General features: G+C 36.7%; 1 protein-coding gene across 1 annotated transcript; it reads right to left on the bottom strand.

The window, feature by feature from the left end:
- Window positions 1–18: 18 nt before the first annotated feature.
- On the bottom strand, window positions 19–12,339 carry LOC137388625 (leucine-rich repeat and guanylate kinase domain-containing protein-like). Its single transcript, XM_068075102.1, has 15 exons — window positions 12,095–12,339; window positions 10,804–10,911; window positions 10,641–10,722; window positions 10,342–10,527; window positions 9,657–9,781; window positions 8,804–8,947; window positions 8,390–8,557; window positions 6,961–7,067; window positions 6,757–6,876; window positions 6,102–6,312; window positions 5,298–5,499; window positions 4,305–4,513; window positions 2,762–2,850; window positions 1,429–1,661; window positions 19–225 (listed from the first exon to the last, which is right to left on the bottom strand). Exons 1-15 carry the CDS (start codon window positions 12,320–12,322, stop codon window positions 20–22), a joined length of 2,418 nt encoding a protein of 805 aa, XP_067931203.1. The 5' UTR covers window positions 12,323–12,339; the 3' UTR covers window position 19.
- Between the last annotated feature and the right edge of the window lie 721 nt (window positions 12,340–13,060).

Below are 13,060 nucleotides of genomic sequence, written 5' to 3'. Positions count from 1 at the left end.
CTAGTCGAGTCAATGTCAATTACTGTACTGCTAAACCAGGCGGTTGATCCCCAACCGGAGAAGTTATTGGTGGCAAAACCTGGAACCGAGCTGAACCTATTCTACTGCTGGGTGGTCTGGCTTGTTCCTCTTTGGTGGTAGCAGTAGAAGCACCGAAGTCTGTGCCCGCTACACTACCAGACATCAGCTGCATGCGATTAAAGGTCTCTGTTGGCAGATGGTCATCTTCAAAAATTAACACAAATAACTATTTTAAAACTAAAATGAATTATCTAAAATTATAAGGTCTAGGTCATTATAAAACTGTTATTGTACATTCTTATCTTAAGATCGTAACAGGAGCAGAGCAAGTTACAGCGGTGAGATACCTTACGCTGTATCGTGGTGAGAAATAGTGCCGTAGTGAGAGAGATTATAGTAGTGAGAGATTGTACAGTAGTGAGAGACAATAGAGTAGTGAGAGACAATAGAGTAGTGAGCGACGGTACAGTAGTGAGAGATAGTACAGTAGTGAGAGATAGTGTAGTAGTTAGAGACAGTACAGTAGTGAGAGACAGTACAGTAGTGAGAGTACAGTAATGAGAGACAGTACAGTAGTGAGAGACAGTACAGTGGTGAGAGACAGTACAGTAGTGAGAGACAGTACAGTGGTCAGAGATAGTACAGTAATGAGAGACAGTACTGTAGTGACAGTACAGTAGTGAGAGATAGTACAGTAGTGAGAGACAGTAGTGAGAGACAGTACAGTAGTGAGAGACAGTACAGTAGTAAGAGACAGTACAGTAGTGAGAGACAGTACAGTAGTGAGAGATAGTACAGTAGTGAGAGACAGTACAGTGGTGAGAGACAATACAGTAGTGAGAGACAGTAGTGAGAGATAGTACAGTAGTGAGAGACAGTACAGTGGTGAGAGACAGTACAGTAGTGAGAGACAGTGCAGTAGTGAGAGACAGTACAGTAGTGAGAGACAGTACAGTAGTGAGAGACAGTACAGTAGTGAGAGATAGTACAGTGGTCAGAGATAGTACAGTAGTGAGAGACAGTACAGTGGTGAGAGACAGTACAGTAGTGAGAGACAGTACAGTGGTGAGAGACAATACAGTAGTGAGAGACAGTAGTGAGAGACAGTACAGTAGTGAGAGATAGTACAGTAGTGAGAGATAGTACAGTAGTGAGAGACAGTACAGTGGTGAGAGACAGTACAGTAGTGAGAGACAGTACAGTAGTGAGAGACAGTACAGTAGTGAAAGACAGTACAGTAGTGAGAGACAGTACAGTAGTGAGAGACAGTACAGTAGTGAGAGATAGTACAGTGACAGACAGTGTACAGTGACAGAAATTTGTGTAGACACAACGAGTGATAGACCAGCTCCAAACTATCGATTATCCGAACAAGCTATACGCACACTAAAGACCTCCCCTGTTTACCTTGACTGATTGTATTCATGGCGGAGTCTCCACTACCAGAGTTGCTTGAAGAGCCTCTGTTGCTAGTCGAACTGCTGCTGCTGCTCGAACTGCTGCTGCTCGAACTGCTGCTTGAACTTGACCTGCTGTCAGTGCCAGTCTTCAAGGTTGTTGAGTTATACGCCTGTGATGTTGGTCTTCGACCGTCTAGACCTAGCTGTGTTGGCAAGTCTGCTGGTGCAGTTCGTGGCATTCTGAGAAGAAAAGAAGTTTTTCTCAATGGAGCTCTCAACGGTTGCACAATTTTCATTACGCTAATCTTAGCTACCTGAAACTGTGGCTAAGATTTGTTTGCCGTGTCACTAAAAGCACTGCAAAACTTGGATCTGATAAAGAATGGATGGCCATTTGGAGATTATATATGTATACTAGCGGAATGCTTGGCATTGCATGGGTATTAATAATCAGCTTATAAACCATAGACTTATTAACTATATGTATAGTTTATAGGTCTAGTTAATAGGTCTATTAGTTAATAGGTATAAGTAATTAAGATTAGTTTATAGGTTTATGTTATAAACAATGAGAGGTAATGTAGTTGCCTGTCACTTGCCATTAGCCTGGCACATTGCCAATGGCTAATTTGAGTAAACTTACTAATAAGAGCCAACTACTTGCTCTCACAGTTGGGTGCGCATAAAATTATGGTACCGCTCTCTGTGACGTTGCGCCTTATCAGAGAGCTGTAGCGTATTTGCACTCGGATAAGGACATAGACAATAATTATATCGCCTAATGAATCCAACAAGCTCGTATGGCTTAATTGGTAAAGGAATGGACTGGTGAGAGGATGGTCCAAGATCGAATCTTCTGCGATACGGAGTTTTCATTGTAAGATTTTAATAGCTATAGTTGGACATACCGGAGGATGATGTTAGAAAACCTTACCAAACAGTGAGCATATAAAGGCCTTTGCAAAAATTAAGAGTTTCCTTTGGAATTGCCAAAATTTTTCAAAAGAGTGAATCCAAAATCTTTACTTTCCTAATCATTAATACTTATAGATTTGCAAAATGTGAATTCCAGAGCAAGAGGAAACAGTAACACCGAATAGACAGAGTTGAGCAAAACAAGAGTTGTGCACAACCGAACTTATTAACAAAGCTTTTAGTAAAGAGAATATAGCATTTTCATCTACATTTTTAACCCTATCTTATCGCTGTTTTTCACCAGGAATATCTGAGCGATCAGCTACATGTCTTGATATCAATGTATAATGTTAAACCATTTATCTCATCTCAGAGTTGTCTTTCCTTGCGCCATGGCATTTCAAATACTGATAGCTTGCACTTACTTGTTAACTATCTGTTCATATAACGTTGGAATGTAGCCAATCACAGCATCCATAGCCTGTTCTTTTCTTCTATTAAAAGATGCTTCCAGCTGTAATGAAATAATACATAACCTACATGTAATTGTCTCGTAGTTTCTCAATTGTCCTACTTTGTAAGAATTGTACATAGACTAGCTGGATGCCCGGGTAAAAAAAATCAGCTTATAAACAATGAGAGGTAATGAGAGTTGCCTGCTACTTCCTATTAGCCTGGCACGTTGTCAATGGATAACTTGAGTAAGCTTACTAATAAGAGCTACCGCTTCTCATAACAATACGTCATCACTTTGCATCGTGACGGAGAGCGTAGCGTATTTGCTCCCATATAGCGACATATTTTGCCTATCAAATCTATCAAGCTGGAGTGGTTTAATTAGTAAGGTGTTGGACTGGCAAATGAGAGGTTTTGAGATCAAATCTTCTGCAATACAGATTCTTTATTCCAAGATTTTAATAGCTATAGCTGGACAATCACAAGGGCGAATGAATACACATAGGACCAATGTGGAGAGACATATAATTATATAGATTTAAATAAAATTCACTCGCTTAGTTTACACAAGTCGATGTTGTGAGCAGCTATTAAATTTTGAACTATATTCAACAAATAGCTAATACACAAATTCAAACTAAGACTGCCTGCACTGGCAATTCATGTCTGATGAGATGGAGGGATTTAATTCAGCGAACAGACTAATAGGAGATACTGATGGCTCCTTAGTGGATATTGATTATTTAGCTCATTCAACATTGGTAAATCAAATTTGTACTTGTGAATGTTTTGAATAGTTTATAATGAAATGCTAAAACAGGAAATAAGAATGTGTTCATTCATTATTTCTATTGGCCATGCAAAGCTATACTCTATACAAAATAAATAAACATGTACAACACAGATAAATATTTTTGGCAATGTTTGTTAGAGATTTCACAGCTGAAGGCGCATCTGCAATTTTAAAAGTAAAGGGACTTTTAGATCGAGATATAACCAATATTGCTTCTTTGGAGATGATACAGCTAGCGGCCAGCTAGCCGATAATAGGAACATGCGTGACCTTTTCACAAAATGTTCAATATCGATAATTTTCGATTCTAACACTTGTTCATGTTTGCAATTTTAGCGCAAAACTATAAGACAAAATTGTGTGATATAAAGGACCATCTTTGATCATAATATCAACCGAATGGAAAACAAACCCTTGATATGACTATCATACAAGGAGTTATTTGCTCTGTTCTCAATATCAATGAAAGGAAACAACTCTCAATTTAATATTTTGTAACTAGTTATGATAAATAATTGCTTAGAATAGGTTCATGACTCATTCACCAAATGACAGCATAAATTTGCTCAATTATTACTCAGCTAACATGTCAAATATTATTGTATTGTCTTCTTAAGGTGGAAGTGTAAATGGAGAACGTATTCTTCTGCAGGCATTTAGTCAATGATCTGACATCTAACTTTCACCTGAAATACATGTACATATTCTTTGTTACATACCACACTTCCTTTTGGGTTTTCTGTTGTGTTATGTGGTTTTGTATACTGTTTGCCTGTTCCAGGCCGTGAGTCATGTTTACATGAACCGGAACCAATGGACTGCCGATCAGGAGTTCCTGACCTTAGTGATCCATCCGCACTACTGATGTTCATACCGAGATACTCGAGAATGAGACGCCTGAGTGTCCGGTAAGCATCTCCGATATCATCTGTTAATAAGTGAAACATCACAGTAAAGAGTGGTGCTAAGACTACAATGCAAGGTGGTGCTAAGCCTAGTATGTATGGTGGTGATAAGGCTATTGTATACTGTGGTTCTAAGACTACTATGTATGCAAAAGCACAGTTTTTGGCCAGTTTTTTTTCAACTAGACTTTTCTTTATGTACCTGAGTTAGTATATACCTCTATGTATCTGAGTTAATATATACCTCTATGTACCTGAGTTAGTATATACCTTTATGTACCTGAGTTAATATATACCTCTATGTACCTGAGTTAGTATATACCTCTATGTACCTGAGTTAGTATATACCTTTATGTACCTGAGTTAATATATACCTCTATGTACCTGAGTTAGTATATACCTCTATGTACCAGAGTTAGTATATACATCTATGTACCAAAGTTAGTATATACCTCTACCTGAGTTAGTATATACCTCTATGTACCAGAGTTAGTATATACCTCTATGTACGTGAGTAAATATATACCTCTGTGTACCTGAGTTAGTATATACCTCTATGTACCTGAGTTAATATATACCTCTGTGTACCTGAGTTAGTATATACCTTTATGTACCTGAGTTAGTATATACATCTATGTACCAGAGTTAATATATACCTCTATGTACCTGAGTTAATATATACCTCTATGTACCTGAGTTAATATATACCTCTGTGTACCTGAGTTAGTACATACCTTTATGTACCTGAGTTAGTATATACCTTTATGTACATACATACTAAGCTAAAGTGTACAATCTTAATCATACCCGAGTTGATCATGAAGTCAAAGAAACCAGGATGCTCCTGATTGTACTCTGTGTACATCTCAGTCCTTTTGAGGATGTCTGCTATGTGAGCATCAGGATACATGTTCCTTGACCTCAGCCGCTCCTCATGAGCCTCTGTGCTCATCGGAAGGATGAGTACATATCTCGGAGCAAAGTGTGTTTTCTTCAGTGTTAAAACGCCCTAAAATGAATATCCACTGTTTGTGCAACTTCTTAGGTTTGAAGCGCAGTCCTGTTTCAGCAACTTGTATACTTTTATACCTTTTAATTTTTGACTTCAAAGAGTAGCTTACGTAAAAATATTTTATGTGTAATTTTTACAATGATAAAGCCATGTCTATCCCTACTTCTGTTTGTCTTTGGCTGGAGGTTGGAAAAAAATTGTATTGTATGAGATTTGAACTCACGACTATCAGCATCTACTATCCGCTCGAATTGACTACCCATTAGCATTACAGAATAATTGTACACATAGTTATTACACCATACAATATTTAACAGCGTAAAAAAATACTTAAATGAAAGCATCGATAATTTTCCACTACCTGCCAGACTTCTCGGAGTACCTTTTTTCCAGAAAGAAACTTTAAAATATGCAAGTGTGTTGACAGTCTATAGTTGTCCACCATGTAGACGCGCACTAGCAGCGTTGAAAAGGAACAGATAAATACGAAGTATTATGTGAACTCTGCCCACCTCAAAATCTGTATTTTATAGGTCATATGTAAGCTCCATATTTAATAGGTCACAGACCTCACACTATATACTTAGTAGGTCACTGACCTCAAGCTCCATATTCACCACAGAAGCAAGCCCTTCAGTCGCTACAGACTCGATAGAATCGGTGCTGAGTCCGTACCACTGGCCGTTGTACATGTTGGTCTGCACAAAACAGCCCAACTTTATCAACTCTTCAAACTCATCTATCGACACAAACTTGTAATCTTTTCCATGGGTCTCTTCAGGTTGTCTCCTCCTTGTTGTATGGCAAACTCTGGAATATGTTAGTAATAAATTATGTATTGCAAGTCTCGAAGGCCTGCCCAACAGTTTTAGGTTGAATTCCCAAGAATGATCACTGTTGGTGACAGGAATGATATCCAACCTTAAAATGCTTTCTACAACTGGGCATGTCTCCAGTTGTCGAGGGTTTCTTGTCACTAGACTCAAATGTGGCCAGCCAAGATCACAGAGCCATTGTCTGTGCAATAATACTCTTAGAAACATGCGCAGCCTCTGCTTGCGGGGAGCTAAGCAGACATCATTCGAAAGATTACTCATAGTGATGAGTTGAATATTTTGAGTTAATAAATTTTGATGCTGTATCATGTGTTTATATATTTACATGCTGTATCATCTTTACCTGCTGAAACTTTACCTGAGACTATGTAAAACACTACTTCTATGTCAAATGTGTTAGTGCTTGTTTTTTGCTCACCCGTATCCAAAATAATCTGAGAACTCCTCAACAAGCTTCTGAGCTAAGTCCTTCTTCCCTGCTCCCTGTGGCCCAACTAAAACTAGCATCGGATAGGGTGTCTCCACACTAGCGAGGGTACTATAAAGAATAGATAGTCAGGTAAAACACTGCTGTTCACAGGTTTGTATCTGGATACAAGTCTAACAGATGAATGGGACTGACCTTTCCATGATGTGCTTGGGTTGGAGGAAAGAATAGACAACATGCATGATGTGGTCCCTCTGGGCGATCACTTCTATAGATGGATCGAAAAGGTTGCTTGCTGATACCTGGCATTAAAATCAAATTATAAGGTACGAAAAATACTTGAGAGCAAAGTCTAAAATATCAGCATCTTATCTGTATCTACATGCCCAAAATATTGATCATTCAGGCTAGGGTATTACAAACAAAATATTCACGAATACATCTTTGTACTTGTAATGTCAAGCCTCAACAGCCCTTTCACAGAGCTACTAACACTTTAAGAGATTGTTGCGAGCTCACACTAAAATTTTACGTATCTTGCGGTGAAAAAAAATTGCAAAGTATGGCACTGTTTATGTTTGAGGAAACATTGACTGTGAGCTTTTGTAGGTAATGATTATTTTAATTAGTTTAGATCTGCGTTCTGCAGACTGTCAGGATTCAAAGAATATGTAGTTTGTCATAACTTAAAGTTGGTTCCATTATATATATTCTATTCCCCACAAACATTAAAAGTAGTGAAAATTTTAAAGCGAGCAAAGATTAATGAACCTCAATGTGTACATGTATGTTGAACTTTATAAGTGTGGTATGCTACAAATACAATTTCAATACGAGATTGTAGCACAGAACTTTCATGGTTATATACCTTTGCATGTTAGCAAACGTTTTCAAGCTGTGTGAATTTTAATGAACATAGAAACTCTTCAGTAATGGAACGTGCACAGTTATGTAAAGAATAAGGTCAGAATCCGATAATATTTAGACTCGCTGCTAACGGGAAGGACAATCTATAAACAGAATGTTCTAGAACAGTGGGCCATGTTGAAGGTTGAAAAATTAGCTACATTATGTAAAAATTAGAGAAGCAGTGATTCACAGGATGATGTTAACCGTTTAAAATGCTGTATGGGATCTGCCAGGCAGCGTGAGCTGGCTACAAAGCCTGTGATCATAAAAATACACCTGACACATCCAGACGCAGTCTACACGGTTTTCCAACAATAAAAAAATCATGATGCAAATACTGAATGCTTGAGCTCACTTTTTAGGCTTTTACTAAAATAATTATTGATTTAGCCAAGCATTCAAATAAGTTGAAAAACTACAGCAGAATGAGTTGTCTCCTCATTTTCTAATGACTGTCGACTGACGAATGTCTGTTTAATTTTGTGCATCAAAGTTTCTTATGTTGTGTGTTACCTTGGTTCCCTGAACTTATGTATGCTTATTTCAAAAAGTAAGCTAAAGATTCTTTTGGTTTGCTTACTTGATTAGATAGCTCAAGACCTAGGGCACTTCTGCCATACCACAGCCACTATTGTTGTGTTTACCAGAACATATGAACCTCAGCCTAAGAACAGCTATTCAATCTTGACTCAATTGTAAGTGTGTTTTAGCTAACCTTCTCGTGGACATCAACCTTCTTCCTGTCAAGGTCTTTAAGTTTGGGCATCCTGTAGAGAACAAGGAGTCGATAGTCTGGTAATTGCTGCATTGGGTTACGCAACAGGTTGAGGTCCCTTAACATGTTCAGATCTTTGATGAACTTGATCTCTGATATATCTATAATCTGTCAAAAACAACTGACTCATTGTATTTAGCCTAATAAAGTATGGTATATTATACAAATATAGCGAGTCATTCCAGTTACCGACTACTACCACTACCATGCAGGGCATTGTATTGAAATCATTTGGTTTGCCATTTTGCGACATCCATAGAATCGAAATTTAAGGTTGTAATAAAATAAGAACTAGTTACAAATGTGTTTCACTAATTACTAGATGACGGAAAAAGCATTATACAGATGCTTTACCTCATTGCTTTCTAAGTCAATGGTTTCTAGCAGATCGTGTCTTTCGAGCCCCAACAAACTTCTGATCTTGTTGCCTGAAAGGTCAATGGTCTGTAGGGAAGTCAATGTTTCCAGATTCTCTATAGCTGTAAGCTCATTGTATTTCTGCAGCATAAAGAAAACAAAAACAAGAGTCAGAGGTATGAGAGCGATTGAGAGTTATGTCCCCTTTCTGTTCGCATCAATAGATCAGATTTTTTAACAACCTAATGATTGAATCAAGCATACCCAACTGAAGTCTTAGTTAAGTATCATACATGTTAGTATAATTTATAGCTCACTAAATTTCGTGTTAACAGTTTTATGTAATGGCCATAAAAACATTATAAACGATACAAAATTTGGAATTGTCTTTTATTCTGATATTGAAACAAGAGTGCACAATTACTACTAATAGTACTCTGGCTGGGAGATATTGTCAAGTGTGCCAATATTACACAGAGAATAAGCACATGCACAATAATCCTCAAACATTTTGGAGGAATGATTAGTGCAAATGGTAGGACACACTGAGTGGTGAAGCCCGTTGTCACGGGTTCAAATCCCATACAATGCAATCTTTTATCCAACCCACAACTTTGGCGAACAGACTAACACGACTCTTATTACGGTAAAGATTAAACAGTGTTATTTAAAGCAATTTATCAAACGTACATAAACACTTAGTCGAGCCCATATTCAAAATAATGTTTTCGGGACAGATCACAGATTTCCCACCAGATGTTCGATACAGACATACGTCACACATACAGTGTTTTTGATGGATCACAGGTTAAACGAATATATGTTATATAAGATTTATGCATGAACTAACAAGGCAGAGGTGGCGGATGTTTAGATCAGTCAGTCCTTCCATTTTCCTGATGTGGTTGTGGGCAAGACTCAATGTCCTCAGCCTCGTACAGTTCTTCAGTCCGAGCATCTCTCTCACGGAGTTGTCTTTGCTTAGCAGTTAAGGATAAATTGCTGCCAGTTTTGTTAGCAGTTAAACATTAGCCCAAGGAAAAAAATTATTTGTTTGACCATAAAGTTTTTGGAGGGAATATCACCATTTCTGATAAACATGGCGAAAGGAGATAATAATCACTCAAGTCATAACGATTCAAATTATACACTTTTTGGCTTTTTGCAGTTAAATAGCCTCATACATGATTTAAACATAAGTATTATATGTTTGCGCAGCTACATGGAGTCACGCCATTTAATTACCAGTTTTACAAACGACCTTGACATAAAATAATAAAAGTCTAACAAAGGTAGATAAAACATCTAGTTTACATCAAAAGACGTTGTGCAAAAAATTAGTCTGTTTCTAGAATTTTAGCTAACATTAACAAAAAACAAGTTCTGTTGTATTATCTAGACATCCTTAAACAAACCATAGTGTCTAGAATAGAAACTCTCTGAATATTTAGTTCCTTTCACAGTTTAGATCAAAGCTTTTACTGAGAGCAAACCAATAAAACCAACATAACAACAAAATACTGTAAAGAGGATACTGTCGAGGTTGAGGTGCTCTAAACAACCATAAGTTGAGAGGTCTGGTATGGTAGTGATGGCGTTAAAGGAACAGTCAGCGTATCTCAGGTTGGCTGGTGGTGGCACTAGAGCTAGACACTCAGATAGCTGGTTGTGGGAGCAATCTAACTCTATGAGGTGGTGCAATGCACTCAAAGCTTGAATGTCTGAAATAGTGAAATGATCTTGCTAAATGGTATTAAAAAGTGCAGTTATAATGGCTGTATTATATTACTTGTTGTGGTCTGATTTAAGCATTTATAATTGTCTACTCTCTTACCTTTTAAATTGTTATAAGAGACATCGACCTTTTGTAGGTGCATATAACCTCTCATCAAACTAATATCTTCCAAGTTGCGACCCTAAAACAAGACTTTTTTAAAGTAATATGTGAGAGACCAATATTATTGTATAATTAAATCATCAGTAGGCCTTCTACTCACTGATATGGTGCAGTCAAGAAACACTTGGTACGTGCCGTCTGCACTTCTGCCAAGGTTGCCTAACCCTCTTGATATGGTCTCCTCATCTAAGATACCTCCAGGTGACAACTAGATAAATATATAAATGACAGTCATGAGAATAGTCGTGACATTTTGCAAATAGTAAAAAACATTCTACTATTTGCAAATTGTCACAAACTGAAACAGTATAAATATATTTTAGAGTATAATATAATTTATAATAATATTCAATTATAATATAATTTAAGATTATTAATATTATATTAATAATATTGATAATGCTAAATATCAATACAATTATATTAATAATAATATAATCATATTGATGTAATATGATTTGTTAAAGTAATATATCAAAGCATTTATAATTTATTGTCTAATTATAAATAATTCGGCCATAAAACTAGAGTTTTTTTCTTTTTACTCCAGTAAAACCATTAATGTACCAATACCATAACAATGGTACAAGCTAAAAGGCCTTAGAAAGCCAGTCAAATCGCATTTTATTACCAATTTAGCGCATTAAGTGTACCTTGCTTTAATTATTGTTAATAAATTTAGCTGTTTTTGCAGATAGTGAGTTGACGTCTGTCATGGTTTTTGTGCTTTTACATACTAGTGGATGTCTATAATTTATGAGTTTACTAGTTTACCTCAATTGTGCATGTATTGCAGATTATGGCCATTCATAGCCCATCCTTACACTTCCTGTTAAAGAAGATAATTGTGCTGAAGGCAATCAGTTAAAACTTGCAATAGTTTATTCTATAATTTGTGCATACTCTGTTTCCAGGAGAGGCAGAGCATCTCTGAAGGCTCTGCCTCCAGAAGGAGCTGACAGCGTTAGTTGACTAAAGGTGACCTTGTTATAAAGTCCAGTTGCCTACATTTAAGCGCGAGAGACGACATTCTTGGCAAGCAGAAGTCATTTTTCAAGAAAGTGAAGATCATACTGTTGACTTGTGCTCATCAACAGAGTGCACAGTGTAGCGCCAAAGTGAAATAGCAAGTTGTAGCTTACAACAGAAAAAAGTGAAAAGCTCACGTGATGAAAGTCTAAAAGTGAAAAAAGTTTTAGATTCGTCAGTGTAAAGCTACAGCAAGAAAGGTTTATCTTTTACCAGGATCTTTTACCACTTTTATTGGCTACTCTAACCAGTCTTTGAAAAGCTCAAACTTTTGTTTACATTTAGCAAAAAACGTTTAACAAAAATAACCTTGAGAAAGCGTGTAATTAAAAAAACATGCTGTGTTCAGCGAATCACTTTACCTCAACTGATTCGGCGTCATCATCAGTCATGTCGTAGTGCTTATAGTCAAGATGTTCATCCAATTCGGCTTCAAATCGGCTTCCGCCAGCACCTGTTGATCTGGTTCCTTCATCTAATCGTAGAATGTTTGTAGGATGAGTGAGCATTAAATTTTGTTGATAAAACTCCTCGTCCAAATCAGGCGTGTAAAGATACTGGACTGGCTCTCCATCTCCTGAGCTCGCCATGTTGTTTTCTTGGATACCAGACTGCGTCATGCGACCCGTATCATAAGATGATAGATCATGCATGTAACGATTTTCTTTTGTAGGATTATTACCGGTCTACAAATATTAAATGCACCAATATTATTTTATGTTTATTCAATAACTTGTAGTTTTGGTTTGTAAATTTTGCATAAAAAACATGCCAAAAATCAATGCGCAACGTAAATATAATTGTAAAATTTTATATTGAAAAATTATTTCAAAAGGATGTTGGATATGAGCATGGCAACCAGTAATCGACTTCGGATTATCCGTGTTGTTTGAACCGACCGCATTTAAGACATATTTACTAGTTTATATTTTTCTAGCAAGTGAAAAAAAATTTCCTCATGTTTGTGCGTTTACTACATTCTATGCGTGAATCTTGTAACTAGTAAGTTATATAATAAATTATATCTTACCTAGTTGATTGAAATATAGTTTTAAAGAAAAGAGTAAAAGAAAGTTTAAAAGTTAAATAAACCTGATACTTCAGATAACCCGCGAAAGATGTTTTTTTCGCTATTCATTGGTAACTCGTTTTATATTACCAGAAATGTGTAAAAATTAATGTTTTTTATACTTTATAGGTTATATGCGTGCATGTTACTTTCATTTGTACTAGCAAACTATGATAAGGTGGTAGCTTTTTATGTTTCTAACTGATATACCGTATGTTTATGCGCCTGTGCGGTGGAGTTTCATAACAGTATTGAATTT

The sequence above is a fragment of the Watersipora subatra genome, chromosome 2, assembly GCF_963576615.1.
Source record: "Watersipora subatra chromosome 2, tzWatSuba1.1, whole genome shotgun sequence".
NCBI lineage: Eukaryota > Metazoa > Bryozoa > Gymnolaemata > Cheilostomatida > Watersiporidae > Watersipora > Watersipora subatra.
This window is presented reverse-complemented; position numbering and strand designations above follow the sequence as displayed.

Bases quoted from the DNA above. Each gene is read 5' to 3' on its own strand.
- LOC137388625 (XM_068075102.1), bottom strand. From the start codon at position 12,322: ATGGCGAGCTCAGGAGATGGAGAGCCAGTCCAGTATCTTTACACGCCT. The intron at 10,528-10,640 runs GTAAGAGAGTAG...TCACTATTTCAG, and splicing joins CTCTTATAACAATTTAAAAG to ACATTCAAGCTTTGAGTGCA. The intron at 6,877-6,960 runs GTCAGTCCCATT...TATTCTTTATAG, and splicing joins CCCAAGCACATCATGGAAAG to TACCCTCGCTAGTGTGGAGA.